Source organism: Hypanus sabinus, chromosome 4 (assembly GCF_030144855.1).
Source record: "Hypanus sabinus isolate sHypSab1 chromosome 4, sHypSab1.hap1, whole genome shotgun sequence".
In the NCBI taxonomy this organism is placed as follows: Eukaryota; Metazoa; Chordata; class Chondrichthyes; order Myliobatiformes; family Dasyatidae; genus Hypanus; species Hypanus sabinus.
The window spans coordinates 115,833,845-115,858,117 of NC_082709.1; the positions used below are offsets into that span (position 1 = coordinate 115,833,845).

The following is a 24,273-nucleotide window of genomic DNA, read 5'->3' on the forward strand; positions in this document are numbered from 1 at the left end:
TGACTGGTAGCCAGCAAACGTATTCAACTTCTTTGACAGCAACACTCAGCCATTAGCTACAAGCCCTACTTGTTGCAGCATGTACTTTAATTGCTGCATTTTAAGATATCTGATGCTGGCCCATACTTAAAAAAGGAACTGAATCTGAATGACCTTCCAAGCATTTTTAATTTTCACATCATGTTCATAATGATCTGAAATGATCACAAAGAATCTGAACTCAAACCACAATCACCACACACATTGGTATCCACGATCCAATAAAACATTCATCGTATGATTTAGTTTCCTTATCTAAAATTAATAGTACTTCAGCCTTGACCCAGATCAGTGATGCAAAATGGCAATAATTCTTAATCTAACCTTGCAGAAGAGAAACAGTCAAGATACCAGGACTGATTATAACTATATACAACCACAACAGCAGCAAAAATAAACACCATCACTATGCACAAGCTCATGGGCCTACATAAGGTTTGCTGTATGGCTCATGGCCTTACACAATGACAACTAAACTGCTGAATGCTTAACCCATTTTGATGTCCTCCCAAGATCCCTACCATCACAGAAACTTGTTTCCAGTCAATTAAATTCACTGCAAATGATAAAAGAAATGACAGAGCATTACATACAGATAAAGCAATGGAACCATGCAACAACCCAATGGTACAAAGACGACTAACTGTCCAGAAACAGCTGTGTCTTTAAACTAGTTTCTTTAGTTACTCGTATATAATCTGTGCACAAAAAAGGAACAAATCTAAGCAGTCTTAATAAAACCCAAACAATTTATTCTTAAATCAGCAGAAAAATTATGGAACTCTCATCAAGTGATACTTAACACTAACCTATTCAACAACATCAGTGGTAAGGACCATGAAGGTATGGTCCAGGGAGGCACAGAAGTGCTTAACAGGATTACTTTGAATCGGTGGTCTAGACAATATTCAAGGATTCATCTTCGAATCTGAATATGCCACAATTGTCACTGACTATGTAAAGATCTGAGTGGATGAGTATGTGCCCTCAAAAACATACCAGACATACCAAACCAGTGGATGAACCAGGACATTGCCAGTCTGCTGAGGGCTAGATCTATGAAGTTCAAGATCAGTAATCCAGAATTCTACAAGTAGCCCAGGTATGACCTATGGAAGCAACACACACAAAATGCTGGAGGAACTCAGCATCTGTGGAAAAGAGTAGTGTTAGGCCAACTGGACTTTTTTCCACAGATGCTGCCTGGCTTGCTGAGTTCCTCCAGTATTTTGTGTGTGTTGCTCAGATTTCCAGCATCTGCAGATTTTCTCTTGTTTATGACCTATAGAAGGCTATTTTCAGAGTGAAAAAGCAATCTGATTGAAGTTAAAAATGAAATCAGATGTGCATTAGCTCTGGCTGGGTTTGTAGGCCATTACTTCCTACAAGATGAAACCTAACATCATAAACGGCTGTGATGCTTCACTCCCAGTTTAGCTCAATGCCTTGAAAGGGAGTATAAAACTATACCTGTATGAATCCCTGGAGCATCTCGTGCCCTATGATCTCTGTCTCAGAGGCCAATGTCAGAATATCGTTCAAGAGGGTGAACACCTGCAAGGCATCAAGCCAAGGGCATCTTCAATCTCTCACCTGCATCAAAAAAGCATCAATCATGCTGGCGTCAAAGAGGAGCAGGGTGAGTTGCCTCAATGACCATTGCCCAGAAGCACTTACATCTACATTTACTGTAATGAAGTGCTTTGAGAGGTTGGTCATGGCTAGAATTAACTCCTTCCTAAGTACCTGGACTCAATACAATTTGATTACCACCACAACAAATCTACAGCAGATACAATCTCACTGGCTCTCCACTCAGCCTTGGATCATCTGGACAATACCAATACCTACCCGAGGCTGCTGTTTATTGATAATAGCTCAGTGTTTAACACCATCATTCCCTTGGTACTAATCATCAAGCTTCAAACCCTGGGTCTCTGTACCTCCCTCTGCAACTTCACCTTTGACGTCTTCATCAGGAAACCACAATCAATGCAGATTGGAAATAACATCATCTTCCTGACAATCAACACCAGCGCACTTAGGATACATGCTTAACCTGCTGCTTTACTCCAGCTCAAGTGTGTGGCTGGACATAGTTCAAACTCCAGCTATAAATTTGCCAATGACCCAGCTGTTGTTGGCAGAATCTCAGATGGTGAGGAGGATGCATAAGAGTGAGACAGATTGGCTGCTTGATTGGTGTCACAAAAACCTTGCACTCAATGTCACTAAGAACAAGGAATTGAATATGTACTTCATGACAAGGAAGTTGAAGGAAAGCACACCAGTCCTCATCGAGACGTCAATAGAGGAAAGCATAAGCAGTTTCAAGTTCCTAAGCAAACACTGTGGTCCGAAGGGCTTGTTGCTCAGCTGTACTGTTTTATACATATTTCTTACTGTAATTTATAGTATTTTTACTGTATTTCACTATACTCCTACTGCAAAATAACAAGTTTTACAACATATGTCAGTGAAGCTAAACCTGATTCTGAAAACTAATTCTGAACAGCTAGTTTGAATTTCACCAGGATCACTTAGCTTCAGATCTCATCACTATTGTGGTACAAACATGGAACAAAACAATCTAGGGATCAGGCAAAAGTAACTGTCCTTAATATCATGGCAGCATGGTGCCAAGTCAATAAACATCATACTGGAAAAATCTGCAGACTTTGGTATGATATCTCATACATGAGGAGATCACTGTGGCTGCTGGAAGTCAACCATTCTATCTCCAGGATATCAATGCGGGCATTTCTTGGACAGTTTCCTAAGTCGAATCATTTCCTGCTGCTTCATCAGTGACCTTCTTTCCATCACAATTTCTAAAGAGGGGACTTATAATTGTACATCAATTCCATGCACAACATCTTCAGCAGATGAAGCTACACGTGCCTACATGCAGCAAGTTACAACTACACCAGAAAAATGGCAGGCAATGACCATCTCTGACAAGACAGCCTAACATCTGCACTTGACAGTCAAAACCACTATCTCTGACAAGTTAATTACTATTAATACTCTGGACCAAAAACTCGAAAGCAGCTCAGACACTTGGTATCTTGCAGCAAGTGATAGAAAGCTCTCCATTTACCTGGATGAGCACAGCACCAAAAACTCTCAAGGAACTTTACATCATCCAGTACGAAGTAGTCTGTTTGACTGGCAGCCCATCAACTATTCAAATGCATTCATTCCCTCCACCAGTGGCTCACAGTGACTGCAGTTCGTCACTCACAAGACACATGCATTTATATTCAGGATACTCTGACAGCTCACTCCATGCCCATGACCTCTACCACCAAATGCATAATTCCCCTAAAGACCTGACTTGAAAATATATGGCTAATCCTTCATTGTCAATGAATCTATATTCCACCACTACCAACCTAACAGCGCTCTGGGAGTACTGCACTTCTACCAGAAAGATTGCAGTGGTTCAAGGCAACAGCATACTACTGCATTCTCCAGGACAGTTAGAAATGGAAAATAAATGCTGACCTTCCCAGCGATGTCCAAACCTCAAAAATGAATTAAAGGAAACTCCCTTTGGTGACTTTACCCAGCTTCTTCACATTAACACAATGTTACTTCAGTAACTCCAGGAAAGAAGCTGGCTCATAAAGGTAGAATGCAAAAGCTACCAACTTTACTGAAAAATTATAAAAAAATAAAAGGAAGCAAACTACTATATTCACAATAAATTCTACAGTTGGCAGTCTGCTGTACCATTTTTTTTTAAAACAGAAAAGCATCTCATTTTAAACCAGTAAACACAAGCACTGAAAGCAGTTAGCAATTTGCAGCCAGCCGTGTCTGACCACATCCTTTCTGTTTGCAGTTAGAAATGTCATTTCTTTAAGCACTTAGAAATGTACAAAATACCAGTGAACGTTTAATAAAATCCATGGATCATACATATATTTGGTAATTATGCCAAGTACACATTAGCAGGACTGCACATATTCCATAACATGAAACAGATAGGATAGGGGAGAAAAACTTAATAAGTTGCAAGCAACTTAGCCCAAATTATGCAAACCAAACATCTACAGCTATCACGAGGAAATCTGCAGATGCTGGAAGTTCAAGCAACGCACACAAAATGCTGGTGGAACAGAGCAGGCCAGGCAGCATCTATAAGGAGAAGCACTGTCAACGTTTCCGACCGAGACCCTTCATCAGGACTGCAGCTATCCTTTTTTTCCAAAAATATACTTTCAGAAATATTACAAAATAAAATGATTTACAAAAACCCTTTGTTGACTCTGAGTCCTTATTCATTAAATACTTATTAACAATAAATCATGTGTTGACTCTCAGTCCTTATTCAAAATAAAGATGTTTACAAAAATCATTCGTTGACTCTCAAACCTTAGTCAAGAATAAAACCTATTTACAATAAAACCAGGTGTTGACTCTCATTCTTTACATATTTCCAGCCACTCCTGTGGCACTATGTTGATTCATCTATCCACACCACTGATGAGGGATATACTCCTCCCCACCCGACCCCTCCCACTCCCACGGGTGATGGACCCTAAACTGTTGTCCTTCCCCAACTAGCCTTTGTGGTGGCTGCACCAAGTTTGAGTGCATGTATTCCTGCAGGCGAGAATGTACAGCATTCAGCCACAGATATCTCCATGTGCTGGTAGACCATCAAGTAACTGGCTGACTATAGAGTGTCCTTCACCGAGATGATGATCTGCCAGCAGCACCAGATGTTTGTCTCCATGTGCGTGCCCAGGAATAGCCCATAAATCAGGAAGTCCTCAGTTACGCAGCTGCTGGGCATGAACCTCGACACCATCCCTTCCATCCTCCTCCACACCTTCTCTGCAAACCCACAGAGTGCAAAGTGGTGGGTCACTGCAGTCCTCTCGTGGGCAGCGGAGTGTGGAGACGACATTCCAGGCGTACAGGAGGGATGTGACAGGGAGGGCCCCTCTCACTGCCAGCTAGGCAAGATCAAGGTGCCTGTTGGTGAGGTCTGGCGATGAGGTATTTTGCCAGATGTACTGGATGGTCTGCTCAGGGAACCACCCTACTGAGTCCATCTCTTCCTTCTCCAGCAGCACCTGCAGGACTTTACATGCCAACCACCACCTGATGGCCCTGTGATCAAAGGTTTTGACCTGGAAGAACTTTACTACGAAGGACAGGTATGGCGGCAACGACCAGCTGACAGGGCAACAGGTAGAACCTGGGCACACAGCGGTACTTAGTGCCCACATATCTGGGATCCACGCCCAACCTGATGCAGCCACACACAAAGCTGGCCATCAGGGTAAGGGCGACATTGGGGACATTCTTGCCCCCATTGTCCAGGGACTTTGACATGGTGGCCCGTCTGACTCGCTCCATCTTCAATCCCCAGACAAATCTGAAGATGGCTCGGGTGATTTCCAAGCTGTAGCTTAATATCATCAATTATTTAACAGAAATGACATCACAACGACTTTGGGACAACAAACTTAAAGCTGATCATACTTCAAGCTGTTTCCAGCAAAAATACACATGTAAAACACAAGCTTCTTCCACTAGTTCATGAAAGTTGCACTGCATATTGGATTCCAACCATATTCTAAGATATTCTGAAGCCCATCTCACTCAAGGATGAACTATGGATAATTAGTTCAATACTTGTTCATCAATACAAATTGCACAAAGACATTTCAAATACCTGTACTGATAATAGTATCTCCTGCAATTTCTCTTCAGTTGATTACAAAGATTTGGATTTTTCATCCTGCTCACCATTTTTAAAGAAAAGATCCTTCTGAATTCCATTCTCACTCCCACCTCCAATTTATCATGATTTTATACGACAGCGTAACACAAACAATTCTGTGAAAGTGTCAATTTTGGAAGTAACAAGAATTTTTTTTTGTACTTTGTACATTTTAGTTGAAGAATATTAGTTGCAAATTATAATAGCAACATAAAAGCTTCAGTAAAACAAGGTTGGCGTGTAGCTCAAAAATTCACCTTTGGTTGCATATCTATAACAATTAACTCAGAAAAATATATATTTATTTTACAATGTTGTACTGCCACTCACGTCTCCTAGTTTAAAAAGTATATACACTAACAAGCTATGCAAAAAAACTTACTAAAACTCCGGTAAAAATAAATTAAATATAGTTCATATTTAACATATATACATAATTACTAAAATTTGTTTGGAAGAAGAAGGTATTGATATTTATTTTTATGCTAAATATCATATTTTCATTGTGAAAACTACTTCTGTACCATAACCTTTATTTTTAATTATCAACAATAATGTAGAGGAAAGTGCTCATTAAGAAAACTAATACCAACTGATGTCTCCTCGCATGGCAACAAAATGTTTGCAAGTAAATTGCAAAAATCGGAGAACAATTCACCCAACCAACAACCACACGAGCTACACATCTCCGATTTATTTCCACTATGTACTTTATCTACAACCACTTTTCTACAATATCTGTAGTGACAACAAATAAGAATTTTTTTTAATTCTGAAGACCAGAGAAGGAAATGAAGACATAGGTCACTAGTTAAATTTTGAGACACTGTTGGTTGTCTCTCAGTTGCAAAACAGAGGAGTTGCATAAATAAGCCTATTTTTCAGTACAGGAATAATAGGGGAATTCAAATAAATTGTGAATACACTAGTTTCATCAGCAATTTTGTACCTTCCTCAAAAACATCAGAAATTCTCCAAATTTCTGTACTGTACTTTGGAAAAAAAAAATTTTGTTATCAGATTGTCCATTGGCACAAACAAAATATCGTCAATTCTGATTGTAAGCTACCAATTTTGCTCATAATTCACAAAAAAAACATGATTTTCATATACAGAAACCTGGAAATTTTCCATTTGCTAGATGTGCATTCCACCCCTAACAGTGTCCCAACTCTCACAAGGTCTTATTACTGAAAACTAGTACGTACTGTTTTCTGAATTAATTAAAATCAATAAGGATATACTTGTTTCGAGATAGACTTCAACTGTTATAGAGTTTCTAGGATTAATGAAGGCTGAAAAAGATTTCAAGCACACATAAAAGGGCCGACATTTCTCTGGACTTATAGAAAACATTCATGGTTTATGGTGGCACATTGAAAATATTGTTGAATTTTATAAAGCATCTTGCCCTTGCTGAGATGTGACTGCCAAAATACAAGGAATTGTTCACATTTTCCAGTGTCTCTGTAAATCTCTATGGTCGAAGGACAAAGCTATTCAGTAAAGTCTTGTAGACGTTATATACAATGCCCATCCTCTCATGTGTATCAGTAACTGGATCAATGATGGCTCATCTCAAAGAGTCATCGATCTACTGCTGCTCAACTACTAAACTTCAGGTGAACTTGGTTCAGAAGTATAATCACTATAGGTTGAACAATTTCCCATTATTCTGGAGGCTAGGTCCATTCCAGCTACAATTTGTTGGAGAAAAGATACAGCAATGCGGCAAGACTGATTGGAAAAACTCTCAGGCAGCAGGGGCCTAACTTATCAGAGCTTGATAAGTTCTCAATTGGACACAACATCAAACGTTACGAGGAGAAGGCTGGGATATGGGGCTGAGGAGGGGAAAATAGGAACAGCAGACTCGATGGGCGAAACTGCTTAATTCCTGTCTTATGGTCTATAATTCCCAGGGTAAACCCTCCTCCCTTTCTTGAACAAAGGAATAACATGCAATGCAGATACCTAGATCTGGCTGTCTCCTTTCTTGAAAGTTGTCACAATTACAGCATTTGACTTGCTCTAGTACATTTTCACCTCCCCAAAGGTGGACAATATGATTTTGGATTAAAGCTTTTATAAAATTTTAGCAGGAGCAGGCTCAATGGGCCAAATGGCCTACTTCTGCTCCTATATCTTATGGTTTTATGGAATACCATCTGTTCACAAAGTCTTCTTGTCTTTTAGTTGGAATACAGCCTTTCCAAATTCTTGTCAATCAGGACTGGCAGCAACATTAAACCCAATAAGATTCTGTAGCTTGGAGTTAGTGTACCTACATCAGTGACAAGAGTTTTTAATCAAGGCAGTTTTTTTTTCCAGAACATTCCTTCATTTTGTGGACTGGAAGTTGTCCGTGTTCAGTTTCACTGAACACAGAGTAGCCATTGCACACCAACTAGCACATTCATTTAACAAAGTCAGGTCTGACACAGTGGCAAGAATCCCAAAGCCAAATGAAGAACACAATGTTACACTTCAACAGTACCACATAATACAGGAAGTCTTCTATATAAAGACAGGTCTTCAGCTCCATACTAACCATTAATGGTCACTTCTAACAATGTTGTCATCTGTCACTGGTAGACTTGGGGAAAAAAGGTAGGGTCTATGTTCTTTGGAACTTAGAAAAAGAATGATCCTACTGAAACACAAGGTCTTAAGTGTGTGTGATAAGGTAGATAGAGGTGTTTTTACAAGGGAAGATGGTTTCAAGAAAAGAGCCTGATCATTTAAAACTGAGATACACAGAAATTCCTTCCAAGATTAGTGAATCTCTGGAACTTTCTGACCAAAAGACTGGTGGAGGCTAGATTATTCAAAGGATTTAATGTGGAGGTAGATAAGTTTATGAAAGATCAGGTTGCTGAGGGACTGTGCAGTCCATTTATTGATGGATATTTCATTGAAACAGTTCATTATCATTGCAGGCTTCAAGAAAGCCACCATCATTCCAGTGCCCAAGAAAGCGATCGTAAATGGCCTAAATGATTACCGCCCAGTGGCACTGACTTCAACAATCTTGTAGCATTTTGAGTGGCTGGTAATAGATCCTATTAAATCCCACTTCCAGTTACATTGACTCTTTCCAAACTGGTCCACTGAAGATGCCTAGCCTCAGCCCTCCACGCCATCCTGTCCCACTTAGAAAATGATGCCTTATATGCTAGGATGTCGTTCACAGACTTCAGATCAAAGTTTAACATGATCGTCCCTCAGAGGTTAGTGGGTAAACCATCCTCCTTGGGACTCAACACCCCATTTGTGACATTTACCAGGAGCACTGCAGAAGAAGGGCTTGAAGCATTGCTGAGGATCCCTAGCACCCATGCCACAATCACTTTGACCTACCACCGTCTGGAAGAAGATACAGAAGCATCAGACTAGCATGCCACCACCGAGTTGTCACTCGGTCAACACACTGTTTACTTTACCTTTTACCGTTAACCTGTGCTGCAACTACATGCACTTTGAATTATATTTTGTTAACTTGTTTACGGTAATATTTTGGTTCACGTGCTGTGTACAATATATATTTTATGGGTGCATGGCGGTGTTCATTTAATTTGTTAACACACACACACACATGCACAGAGTCAGATGACAATAAACTTGAACTTGATTCATTAGCTGAAGGATAAAAGTTCGAGGTAATGAGAAAAAGGTTTCTTTGCCCAATCTTTCATCCCCCTTACAGTTCTTTGCTGGTGGATTAGGGATTATTCAGGGATTGTGCTAGAGGAATCGAGCACGTAGTTTGCAAGATATGATTCTATGACTACCACATGTTACTGCTTTAACTATGGGATGGTTTTACTGATATTTGCTTCCTATTCCCAGATCTTTGTGAGAAGGCACTTACAACATTAGCTGGGCTGTGAAGAACTTTGCCGGAATTGAATTCAGTGCAAAGATCAATGCCGAGAAGTTGTTTTAGTGGTTGCTCTAATTTTTTTTTGCTTTAACCAGTGGTTAGGATAAAACTGGGGAGTACTTGCGGGTAAACATCCATATTTCAGCAAGAGCTTGTCTTATATCAGTGTCACCAGATGCACAGAACCCTTTCACTAAATACCATGCGTGTGTTTTAAATTTCAAGTCAACCACAATTCCCTGCATGAGAAAGGGTAGGATAATCCAGATCAGAGTCTTTGCAATTCTTGATTGACTGCTATAAAAACAAAGTTTATTGTGCCTTTTACTGCAACCAACAGTGCTTGACAGTTTTCAAGTACTGCCACTATTATAATGCAAGGAAACCACAGCAGGTAACAATTTTTGTTGAATTATGGTGATTGAAGAACACATGTAATCTGAAAAACAGAAATCTCAACTTGGCAATATCTTTCATGTAAACCTGAGAGACTATTCAGCAACTTGGTTTCACGTCTCAACTGAAATGTGAGATATCTGACAATGCACAAACCTTAGTTACAAACTCAAATTCAACATGACACCATGTTGTCAAACTACAAGAAATGTTGAACCTGCATTGTGACCCAGGTGAAAGTGAATTTTATAACCTTCAACATTAAACAAAATCTTTAATGCACTGGAAATGGAGAACAGTGGAAATCTTACAGTTAATATTGGCAAAAAAGATGTCTCCAGTTACTGGGAGGAGGTAGTTTATAAGGATCACGCTTATGACTTCCCTCTAGTCAAGGTCATAAATTGATACCAGAAGCACTTCCCTGCTTGGTTTTAGTGCATAAATGATTTTGTCTACTCCAGAGGATGTGCTGTTTGTCGTGCTGATGAATAACATTTTAAACATCTTGCTTACAGAGACAGCACTGACAAAACGGCAGGAGTCAAAACATTTTCAAAGACAGAGTCTCAATTGTAGTGCTGATTCCTCTAGCTTCAAAAAACTCTCTTTCCTTAGCCATTGGGACACAGATGGACGACGCAGCACCAAAGAATTAGCATATGTTGTGGTAACCATTTATAGTGAATGCCAGTCGATTGGGACCAGTAAATTTTGGCCTAGTTAAGAGGCTGCCCCAATTAGCTGAAGTTTCATAGAAATAGTTAACAGGTATAACAAATACAAGCTACCATTTGTTCTGTATTAAATGAAATACAGAACAAAACTACCAATACCTCTACAGCACTACAAATCTTTTGATTGACTCTAAATGAACAAATTCAGTGCACACCTAGTGCAAATAATGGACTACCTTCGTACAATGCTTTAGATGACTGCATCCTCCAAATCTTCATTTTCATTGGAACATTCTGGATGACTGGCAAGATCTTTGTAATTCTGAACTTGTTGAAGAAGTGAAATTGTTTCACTTCAATCCCGGCCGTACTGGCATCTCCAAGACTGAACGCTTGAAACCACAGTAAGCAAAACAGTTCTGAATTATCTTGGTGCTTATTACTTGCCAACTATCAGTGACAAAAATCACTGCTTTTTGAACACAAACACATGCAACTGATTGCTCTAAGCATGGCGTAGAATCTAATGGCAAGTGCACACGACTGATGCTAGTTAGAAACTATTCAGCAATTGTCTCCTGCCCCAATGAAGCAGCAAAATGTCCCAAATAAATACAGGGAATCCAAGCTAGTTTTTTTGATTTAGCTTTTGTTCTTCAAGAGTTGTCCCAAATAAATGGCTGTCCTGATTAACCAACGGCCCAATTAACCAGATGCCACCATAGTGCTCCAAATATACCGTTCAGAATCAGTGAGACAACTTCAATGTCCTCTCCTAAGCCAACATGACCAGCATTAAGATTGATCTCAACTAATTCAAGAAGACAGGCCACATCAGAGATCTGGTATGGTAAGAGATTTCTATCAGGACAGAAATTATTCTCAGTGTCTCTCTGAGAAAAACTCTAATAACCTCAATGATTCACTGGAATCCCATTTCAGCACCTGGAAAGTACGAAGCAGCTGGAATTTGTGTGAGCAGCTTCTGCATGCTCCTTTCAATCTCTCAAAGGAGCATAGAACTTCCCAAAAAACTCTCCCTACCAGATCTCAAGATTGACTTGTAGATTTTATATAAGAGTGAAGTCACCTAACAATAGAAATGGTATGCAAGCTGATCAAACCTCAATACCAAATAACTGGCAAAGAACTAGATACATTTTAAACCAACTTCACCTGCTGCAATTATGCTAATATTTCAGATCTTAATATTTCAAATAGCATTAGTGAATGGAAAAACATTAAATTCTGCTTTGCTGCTTATTTTTTCCCCATGATTCAGTATATAGACAAAATAAAGTGAGAATGGGAAAAATCAAAGTAAACTAGTACAAAGATTAACAGGAAAAGGTGGGATCGAGTATAAACGCTCCTTGTAACAAATATTAGAGAACACAGAATACAGGACAGTAACAGCAGAAACAGGTCCTTTGGCCCACAATGTTGTGCTGAACTAATTAAATATTAGTGATCAAATTCCCAAAGAAACTAATCACTTCTGCCTACACAATGTCCATATATTTCCACTTCCTGCACATTCATATGCCGAACAGCCTCTGAATGCCTCTATTGTATATGCTCTCTTTGCCTTCACCACCATCCCTGGCTGTGGATTCCAGGCGCTCACCACTCTTTATGTGATACAAACATGCCCTGTACATTTCCTTTGAACTTAACCCCCCCCCCCCCACTGGTATTAGACATTTCAAACTACCGGCTGCCTACTCTATGCTTTGCATATTCTTATAAACCTCTATCAGATCTCCCTTCAGCCTCCGCCATTCCAGAGAAAACAATCCAAGTTTGTTCAATCTCTCCTTACAGAACATGCCCTCTATAATCCAATCTATCCTGTAATGAAATGTTCATGTAAAAGGGGGGGAAATTCCCAGTGTTAATGCAGGAGCTGATCTTCTCAACTATACTCAATTTAAAACAAATCTATAATGCAAACAAATTTTATCAAATATTGTTATGCATAAAATTCAATTCAGCATTTGTTTTTATAAGACCATATCCATCCTTAACTCCCCCATAATTTAACTTCATTTTCCCCAATCCTCCTTCAATATTTCTCCTCTGCCTGCAAGTCCATCCCACAAGAGAAAACACAAATTTCCATCACTGCAAAAATTAGTAACCTTACAACAATGTTTGTAGTCAAAGTTTAGTATAAAATACCTCCCTTAGTGGAGGCAGATTGTTTGGATTGTATCCTAGTCTTTTGCAGAAACTAACAGCATATCCATAAATTTGCTTGGATGGAAATTTACCAACAAACAAGTTTAGCAAATTTCTCCAAAGACATGACATTTAAAGTGTATCTTCAAATCCATAATAGCAAATAAAATTTGCATGATTACCAGTGAACCATTAAATGCAAAACAACAAACAAGCCTGGCACATACACTTATTTCATTAGTGAAAATTAATTTCATGATTTAAAGCTGATCAACACAGTATACAGTTAATATATAATTCCTGCTAATCACACTCCTAAAATATATTCCTTTTTAAAAAATTGAAAATTATTGGATTTTACTTTTCTCAGCATAAATAACATAATTAAAAGTAATATGCCTCTATGTACTTCTGGCTGATAAGAGCACTTCCTTCATTTCATGAATTACTTGGGAGCAAAACTGAAGCGAGAGTTAAAAGTATGTTAACAAATTTAAAATTCCTTGATTTGCAAATGATAGAGAATTAACAAGGAAAAGAGTTTGGGAAGTCAAAGATATAGAAAAGGAAGATGATTAAAAATGTTCAAAAATGTTCTATTCAAAATTAAGGCAGCATCTCAAAAGAAATATGATTGCAATCACAGTTAAAAGGTGTGCTAGATCCATTTCAATATAAATGAAAAAATCTTTAAACAAAAAGTTTGCTATAATTAATTCCCATACCTATTTGTTTCAAAGCTATTTTATGTATTTATATAACGCATAAACTTGTAAAAATGGCTCAAGCCGCATCAGTGAGTTCAAGTTCAAGTTTAATTGTCAGTCAACCATACATGAGCACCCATGAACACAGCCAAATGAAACAGTGTTTCTCCAGGGCCAAGAAGCAAAACAGAATCAAAAGTCACACAGAGCACAAGGCATACATAGTGCATATAATAATATAGCCCAAGACCTTGAGTGTCATGTCCTGTAGATTGATGCTGCATTGGACGTTGCCCTGGAGCCATGTTTCTGCAAGAACAAGCACGCGGTAGTCTGATCATCACACGCTTGCGTAGCTGCAGATAAACGTGATCTGAGCTTGGCTTCCACCAAGTGAACTCTGGAGAGCAGCACTGATGGGAGCGGCCAGCCCCCAACCAAACACAGACGTCCACTGTTATAAACCAAATTGAAATTGAAGCTGGGATTTACAGTATATAGCTTGGTCAAAGGAAGATATTAAAAAGCTTCTAAATGGGGAGAAAAGGAATGAAAAGAAAGCTTTATGGAGATTTCCAAATAATCTCTACATCATTGAGGATACAGCCTCCATTAGTGAGATATAGCATGCATCAGAGCTCGCAGAGGGCTGTGAAAGCAGAAGAAAAATGGATTAATCCACAATGAAATTTCAGCATGAGGATAAGTATGTTAAAACCAAAGTGTTGAGGGCAACTAAAGCCTGAACATGGGTAATAAATAAGCCATACTAGCCAGAGAGATATGTTGATGTTATCTCTATAAGAGGGGTCAAGGGAAAGACGGAGTAAGGGGGCAGCCAGATGCAACAATACATGAAAGTGAATCCACACATGCATGCATGGTGATGAGCTCTTACACACATGCATGTGTCATAATGCTTTTGCAGCAGAAGCTGTCTTCCAATATCTTAATCCAGGACCCCGTGCTTGAAGTCCATGAGGTAATTGGAGCGTAATTAGTCTTCTCAACACACAAGCACATGTACACACACGCACGTCATCATGGATGAACAAACTTCTACCAGTCACTAGAAGTTCAAGACTTGAAATAACAGGATACCTATGAGCAGTCCCAACAGTAGAAAGTCCTGAACATCACTTTTCAGGAACATAAGGTTCACCCTTCATCTGGAACAAGTAGATCTTATTCTCATGGATGAAATCTATCACGAATTTTTGAAAATTGTATTTCAGCAAATCCGACATTATGTATGACTGTGGCCAAGGGGGGGGGGGGGGGGGCTTCTTCTCTGAGGGGAAGAATTAACCCCCCACCCCACCTCCAATCTTGGCCTGCATCTTGAAAAGAATCATCTCCACCACATCTGCTCTAGGATGAGGCTTTTCATTCCAGAACGAAGGAGATGTCCACCTTCTTCAAAGAAAGGGGCTTCCCTTCCTCCACCATCAATGCTGCACTCAACCGCATCTCTTCCATTTCACACATGTCTGCTCTCACCCCATCCTCCCACCACCTTACCAGGGATAGGGTTCCTCTTGTCCTCACCTACCATCCCACTAGCCTCCACGTTCAGCACATAATTCTATGCAACTTCTGCCATCTCCAACAGGATCTCACCACCAAGTACAACTTTCACTCCCCCTACTGTTTTCAGCAGGGATCTCTCCCTTGTCCATTCAGCCCACCCCACTGATCTCCCTCCTGGTACTTATCCTTGCAAGCGGAACAAGTGCTACACTTGACCCTACATCTCCTCCCTCACTACCATTCAGGGACCCAAACAGTCCTTCCAGGTGAAGCGACGCTTCACCTGTGAGTCTACTGGGGTCATATACTATATCCTGTGCTCTCAGTGTGACCTCCTGCATATCAGTGAGACCCAACAGACTGGGAGACATCTTCGTCAACCACCTACGCTCCAACCACCAAAATAAGTGAGATATCCCACTGGCCACCCATTTTAATTCCACTTTCCGTTTCCATTCTGATCTGTTAATCCATGGCCTCCTCCACTGTCTTGATGAAGCCACACTTAGGTTGGAGGAACACCACCTTATATTCCATCTGGGTAGCCTCCAACCTGATGACATGAACTTCCAGTAATGCCCTCTTCTCCCCCCCCCACCTCCTTCACCATTCCCCATCCCCTTTTCCTCTCTCACCTTATCTCCTTGCCCACCTATCGCCTCCTTCTGCTGCTCCTCTCCCTTTTTCTTTCTTCCATGGCATTTTGTCCTCTTCTAACAGACTCCACTTTCTCCAGCCCTGTATCCCCTTCACCAATCAACTTCCAACCTCTCAACATCTCTCTCTCCCTTCAGGTTTCACCTATCACCTTGTGTTTCTCCTTCCCCTCCCCCCACCTTTTAAATCTACTCCTCAGTTTTTTTTCTCCAGTCCTGCCTGAAATATCATCTGTACTCCTTTCCATAGATGCTGCCTGGCCGGCTGAGTTCCTCCAGCATTTCGTTTTGTGTTGCTTGGATTTCCAGCATGTGTAGATTTTCTCTTGTTTGTAAGAAAAATACTAATTCTTCTAGACAACTACAATGCCAGGGTGGGAAAGACAAAACTAAAACTAATTCTATTACAGTCCTCTTCCTGACAAATTGTTTGGAACAGTCTTATCACTGTTTTAACAAACAAATGACAATCACTGAAGCAAAATCAAAGCTTAGAATAAAACACGAAGATCCCAAATTCTTTTTCCACTTTGGTGCTTTGCTAGTTACAAGAAAAGCTAAATGCATGACAAATTCCAGAAAACAAGCCCTACTTTGACCTCGTGGGAAGGCTGCTAGTGCAGTTCTTGGGGGCTGGGAATCACCCGACTGCCAGGACAACTAGTGGAATGATTGTTGGGAAAGCAGATATTAAACCTATATACAAATGCAAGAACTGAAATGTTGAGCACGGTAGGACAAAAGTTCTGAGCGGCATTCATTTCAATGCAGGAGTATTGTAGGTGAGGTAGATGAGCTTAGAGCAGGGATCAGCATGTAGAATTATGATATTGTAACCATTAGTGAAATTTAGTTGCAAGAGCTGGTTTAGTTGCAAAACTGGCGGCCCAATGTTCCCTGAGGTTCCACTGTTTTCAATGTGAATGCAGATGTATTGTTAATGATCAACAGTCCAACATATAGTGGCATGGTAGTGTAGCAGTTAGTGTAACTTTATTTTAAAAAAGCACCAGCAACATGGGTTCAATTTCATCTTTGTCTGTAAGGAGTTTATATTTTCTCCCCATGAACACAAGTTTCCTCTGGTGCTCCAGTTTCCTTCCACATTCCAAAAATGTATAGGTTGATAGGTTAATTGGTCAAATGGATGTAAATGAGTGCCATGGGCTTAGTTGGCTTAGTGTTACCATGCTGTATCTTATTTTTAAAAAAGGGCATTTTTACCTTCTAGATGCTCCGTAAAAGGCATCTACAAAAGACCTACTTCAGTGATAAGTGAACTGCAATGAGTCGAGGTTACCTAGAAGGCTAGAATTGATGCTTGCCATGACCGACCTCTTGAAGCACTTCATGATGGGAGATGTCCAAGCTACCAAGTAGCAGCTATCAAGAAAAGTTACCTTCTTTTTCTTAGGTACTAGAATCATAGTGGTCTCGTTAAAGCAGGTGAGAGGCTCAGATGGAAGCAGTGAAAGGTTAAAAATATCTGCAGCTGTTCTGCACAAATTTTGAACATCTCTCTTGCTATTTCTTGACCACTATACAAGGAGTTGTTGGGGAAATGACACACAGGTTATTACCATACATTGAAAAACTTGCTGGTAGTCAAAGAAAAGTTACAGGCCATCCCTGGATAATGACTGGGTTCCGTTATTGCAGACATTAATTAGATAATTTTGTCCTTAAGTCAGAGTGTACACAAAAATCAATCAATATGGCAACTGGAACTCCACGGTACTATAATATGTGGTGTTAAAACACATGATTGATGAGTAATAACCATTACTAAATGTAAAGAGAGAGAGAAAACTGGCTCTGCTATTTGTAAGAATGAAGTGATATTCAATGGATTCCAGTTAAATGGTCAATCAGTTAATTAGGCAGCTGCTTATTTGGGACAACTCTTAAACAACAAAAATGAATTGCGAAAATAGCCAGGATTCCCTTCACTTATTTGGACACTACGCTGCTTAAATGGGACCAGCAACTGTTGACAAACAGATATTAACTAAGGTTAAAAAGGAGTGACTTTTGATCATTTTGTTTTTTATTTTGACTTTTAAAAATTTCACACCCTTGCCTAAATGCCACGAAAAATTTTGACGTCAGCCAAAAAAATGACCCTACTAGACCAAATTAAAAGGCAGCACTGTCAACGTTTTGGGCCATGACACTTCGTCAGGATGTCGACAGCGTTTCTCCCTATAGATGCTGCCTGACATGCTGTGTTCCACCAGCATTTGTGTGTGTTGCTTGAATTTCCAGCATCTGCAGATTTCCTCGTGTTTGCAAATTAAAAGGCATCTGGCTAACACCACTCATCAACAACTTGCAGAGTTAACTGAAATGCTGAAATCTACAATTGCATGCAATGAAGGCAGTCCATTATCTGCACAAGGTGACTGCACTGATTCTGTTCAGTCAATCAAAAGAACATGGCAGTATACACTGCATGAATTCTTCTCTCAATAACAGTATACAGTTTTATAGTGTTGGAGTTGCACTTGTCATGTTCTAACTTGTTCTGTACTTCATTTTAATACATAATCAGTAAAACGGTAGTTTGTATTTTTTATACCTTTTTAAGTATTTCCATGAAACTTCAGCTAATTGGGAAGCTGGATAATTGGGCGAAAATGTACCAGCCCTGATGTGCTGCAATTAACCAGAATCCACAGTATGTACATCTGATCTTTAAATTTAATAATATTATGAAAGCTCAATATATATGTACAGTCAGGTATTTATAACCCTGGGGACTGTGTGACCTAAAATGAGCAACAGTAGCACTGGAACCAGCTTCAGTACTTTCATCATTGACCTAATTTCAAATCAGATTTCACTAGAAGACTAAACCAAAAATTGTACAAGACACTGATAGCCTTCATGGCTCAGTGAATTCTTCTGTGTATAAACAATGGTGAATTAAGTTTTAATTTATTTAAACTCAATACATATAAATTATTTCTAAATCAAGAGCAAATTGCTAAAAATTTACTGTTAAATTTCACAATGTTGTCTTACTAATTTAAGATAATACAACCCTATTTGCAACAACTTACTGAAATAGAACTTTGCAAAGCAAATGTGTTAATTCCTTAACAGTAACTTTTTTTCTATAAAGCTAAAGTTAATCTAGTAGGCAATAATTTATCACAGTTGCCTGCCTTTCTGAGCGGTGCAGATGTTGGCAGCTAGTTGTTGCTTTTGGTGTTCAAAGTGTTCTGCACAAGTCAGCAATATACACAGTAACTTAAGTTCAAGGATGTGTAGTACTGAAAGAAAACTACTTTGAAAATTTGGGATCAAAACCAATCTTGATGACAGGTGTAGGTATAGAGGTTTCTGCTTTGAAAGTTAAATTTATTTTCACTTCAAAATTTTAAGAATGCCAGAAAAAAATAACTTTCTTCAATCCGGAAGGGAGAAAGTTTCAAATAAGGGTGACAGTGAAACTTCACCTCAAGTACAAGTTAAAACACCATGTGAGTTTACAGCAAACCTCCACTAATGACTTCAACCTGCCAACCAGAGGCATCAAAAAAAAAATCAAACTCATTATTTACCTACTAATAGATGCGATCTTAATGATAATTTTATATATATCCTGTTGAGATTATTTAGAAGATTTATAAATCTAAAAATTCTCTCAAATAAAATGTTCACAATAAAGAAGAAAACTTAGTGAAGCATATATAGTAGGTGCATCTGTTAAATACACAAGCATTGGAAGCAAAGGCGCAGCAGATGCAACCAGCCTTTACCATGGGGATGAAAGATTTAGATTGACATGAGATTGTGATTGATCTGCTGAAATACTTAATGCCAATTTATTTCTGCAAATATGAATCATACAAGCTTTCTGTACAAGAATGTTCCACTTGTGCTAACATTAAACGCTTCATAATGATAGTAACTGAGTTATAGTACTCACTCTTACAAAGTTGTCAGGGAACAAACCTCTTCGGCCATTAAGTTCACCCTCCCACCATCCTCCATCTTCCTTCTTGATGTTAGTAACAATATCACCCACGGAGATGGTCAGCTCATCATCATGCTGAGCTTTATAAGCAAACTCAACAACTGCTTCCACTAAAAAAAAGAAAATACATCATGTTACTTCACCTGATAAACACTCAGTTATACTGTATAACATCAATATCACCAAACTTTCCTCAAAGACGTTTTCTCTATTACTGGATCACAAATGTAACTGCAAGTCAAATAAAGAGTCAAGAAAACTAACGTTTTATAAAAATGTCTACTACAAATTAAACAAAATAAGTCAAATTCAAGGACTTTTGAATACTACAAAGTAGATTTATGAAAAAGTTGTTATGCATAGCATGTAGCTACATATCTACAGCCAATCTAAATAGAATGTAAATAAACAAAACATCATAACATCAAAATGTATACTCTTTTTCTGCATGCATTGCTGAATCATCAGATATTATTACATAATGAATACACATGAATAATAGCTGTATATCAATATAAAATACTCTTATTATAAAAGAACTGCCATATTTCTGTTTATGTATATAGTATATAAAACTTTCACCCCCAATAATTAAATATATTGCACAGGAGGTTGTAGGGGGTGTGCTCATTCTATTAATATTTAAATTAATCCACAGGATGAAGTTGTGTCAAAATCCTTAGGGGAAAAACTAACTTCTTATAATACTGTTTAGCACATGGTTGTCAACCTTCAGTATTATCCTGAAAATTCAAGTTATCTTTGTACGTAAAAAATCATGGATAATGAACAGTCACCACCATAGTCATTAAGTAAAAAAGCACAAAATAAGAACCTTTGACCCATGTTGCCACATCAGATGTCTAGCTCCATTTGCTTTTGTTCGGTCCATATCCCTCTAAATATTTTATATGCCTGTACCTGTCTAAATATCTTAACATTGTGATAGAATCTGCTTTATAATTTCTTCTGGCAGCACCTTCCATATAGCCACCACCCTCCTGTAAAAAATAGATCCCTTTTAAATCTTTCTCTCATCTAGGTATAGAATCCCCTACACTGAAAAAACATCTGTGACTATCCACTTTATCTACACCCCTCAAGATTTTACCTCTATAAGGTCACCCCTCAGCTTCCTATGCTCCAAGCTATTCATCCTCTCTTTAGAACTCAAGACCTCCAGTTCCAGCAACATCCTTGTGAATACTTTTTGCATCCACCTAAGTTTTTAAATAAATTTCCTTTCAGCACATTTATTGTCAATTATTTTAAAAAATGATTTGACTTTTAAGAGCCATTCAATCAGGCAACCGTTGACTTGCTTTCCAGTTCTGGAGGGACAGCAATACATTATAAAGAACGGCGTATCATGTTGGCTGACCAAAGGCAGAACTGGGAATAGTCTGTCAAGCAGAAGTTATGAGAGAAAACTCCAAGAACAGAGTTGCATACCAAAATGTCAAATCAAAACAACGAAATGTAATTTTAACTAAAAGGATGTTTTAAAATGGAAAAAAATACCTTCCAACGGTCACAAAACTAAAAGCAATTCAGTACTGAATTCATTATTTATCTAATCCATAAAACTGGGTTAACTAGTCAATTATATAAAAAAATGTGCATACCAGGAGAGCTCAGAAAAGACAGGCGCTGTGTAGCAGTGTGTTGTTTATGGAACTATATTTTATTTAGAAAGTACTATACATCAAAGTACAGTACAGCTATTATGCAATGTTTAATCATTCTGCATGAAACACAGCTGAAATGCTGTGCACCTCAGTGGAACAATGAAAACACAAGCATCTACAACCTATTTGCCTTGCAAGATTCAAAGAATGATATGTACTATTTCTTTAGCAGCTATTTCATTGGATGTCTGACTTTCACACTTCAGCTTGCACAAATCACTCTGAAAATAGTATCAGGCAAAGTGTTGAGAAAATAAAGTCACCTTGTTTCCACACACACACACACACACACACACATATCTATATATATATATAAACACAAATTAGAATTGTGCACTATACTTATGGAGTTATATAAACAAACATTGCAAACATTGGTATGCTCAAAACAGCTGAAAAATATTCAAAAGGCAATTCTCTATTTCTTGGCTTGTAAGTTATCATTGTTTGTGTGGTGCATTCTGAGGTTTGCTTGCGACTTTGCAAATCTGATAGCTATCAAAGCTTCTTTCCCGATGCATCAGCAGATAGCACACTGTGGATTAAGGTAATGCAAAAAAAAAGGCCAGATTAATCAAGAACAGAGCAAAATAGTATTCACAAAATGAGAGACACGGTAACCTTCGATAAACAATAAAACTTCTCAAAAGACACTTTAAATTTTGGAGTATATAATCCTGTTTTTGCACAACATATAAGTCACTTTTTTTTTTAGTTCCACTTAAATTTAACCTCACCACACAAAAAGTAAGAAAACTCTAGATTACAAGACCAGAACTATTTACCCAAACTTTCAATTATTTGGTGTGCTTGGTAGAGCAAGTGCAACAATTATTTCAGTTCTCATCAAGCTGTAAATAAAACTAAAAATTCAACATTTTGTCATCTTGCTCTACTTAAGTAACAATTTGACTTTTGATTCTTCCTTGCAAAGTGGACCCACATTTTCCCACATACCAACATAGAACAGTACAGCACAGTGCAGACCCTTTGGCCCACAATGTTGTGTCTATCTTTTAACCTACTTGACGACCAAACTAACCCTTTCCTTCCACATAGCCCTCCATTTTTCATTCATCCATGTGTCTAAGAACCTCTTCACTACCTCTTTTATACTTGCCTCCATCATCACCTTGGGCAATGTATTCCAGGCACCAACCACACTCCATATAAAAACCTACACTTCACATCTTTGAATTTACTTCCTCTCATCTTAAATGCATGCCCTCTGGTATTAGACACTTCAACTCTGGGAAAAGGTAGAGCTGTGTGCTCCAGCTATGCTTCTCATAACTTTATAAACCTCCAACAAATCTCCCCTCAGCCTTTGCCATTTCAAAGAAAAAGATCCAAGTTTGGCCAGTCTCTCCATATAGCACATGCCCTCCAATCTATGCAGCATCCTGGTAAACCTCTTTTTTACCCTCACCAAAACCTTCCTATAATTGGGTGACCAGAACTGAGTGAAATATTCCAGATGCAGCCTACTTCACACATAGCCAAGTTAAATTCCAACTACTATTTTTTCTGTGTATTTCTGCAACTGATCTACACTCAGTGATCACTTTATTTGGTACCTCCTATACCTAATAAAGTGGCCACAAAGTGTATGTTCATGGTCTTCAGCTGCTGTACGAATGCCCCTGGAACACCACTAGTCAAAGACCTTCAGTCAGTGTGTCCCATCAACCACTACCCTGTCTCCTATGGCAAGCCAATTCTAAATCCAAACAAGATGACCATGAATCTCATACATCTTAACATCCTGCAGGAGCCCACCATGAGAGATATTGACAAATACCTTATTAAAATCCATAAAGACAACATCCACATTCATCACCTCCTCAAAAAACTCAATCAACTTAGTAACACACAAATTGCCCCACACAAAGCTGTGCTGACTGTCCCTAATTAGGCCACGATTTTCAAATTACTCATAAATCCTATCCCTAAGGATCCTCTCCAGCAACATCCCTACTGCCTTTGTGAGAATCTCCAGTCTAGTCTCCATGCCAGTCTAGTTTCCAGATCAACCCTATTTCCCTTCTTCTATAAAGCAGCAAAATCAACTACTCACCCGTCCTCCAGGACCTTGTCTATGGCTTGAGAAGACACAAAGATAGTGGTCAAAGCCTCAGCAATCTCATCTCTTGCCTCTCTCAATAATCTGGGATGAATCCCATCAGGGCCTGGGGACTTACCCGTCTTAATGCTTTTCATGAGACCAACACTACCTACTTCTTACTCTTGAAATGCTCTAGCATATTAGAATGCTCCACATTGATCTCTCTATCCTCCACATCCTTCTTGATAAATACTGGTAAAAAAATACTCATTTAGGGCCTCAACCACAAACTCTACCTCAAAATACACATTCCATCTTTTATCCTTGAGTAGTCCAACCTGATCCCTTCTTATCCTCTTGCTTTTGAAAACGTATGGAATGCCTTCAATCCTACTTGCCAAGGACTTTTCATGTCTAATTCTGGCTTTCCTAATTCCATTCTCGAGTTCTTTTCTAGCTTCATCTTCATGTCAGGTTGAGGATATTTTAATCTTATTCAAATTACAAATGCTCCCATTGTGCATTAAATCATATTTTGTAAATTATGATCACTCTGCTTCCAGAAGTATAGGAACAATTTTATCATATATAAATTATTAAAGAATTCACAAATTGAAGTCTCCCTTTACAATTTAGTTAATAAAGACATGCCACTTCTCAAAGAGCCTCATCAGTTCCTTCTAATTCAATGGTTAATTCTATTGAACTCTGAAGCTCGGCAAAGGTTCC

General features: G+C 38.7%; 1 protein-coding gene across 1 annotated transcript in view; it reads right to left on the reverse strand.

Moving 5' to 3' along the window:
* sh3kbp1 (SH3-domain kinase binding protein 1) overlaps positions 1-24,273 on the reverse strand; it is a 233,277-nt gene that overhangs the window by 205,418 nt on the left and 3,586 nt on the right. The window contains exon 2 of the mRNA XM_059967967.1: positions 19,744-19,901. Coding sequence (XP_059823950.1) covers positions 19,744-19,901 — 158 coding nt within the window. The remainder of the gene's footprint in view (positions 1-19,743; positions 19,902-24,273) is intronic.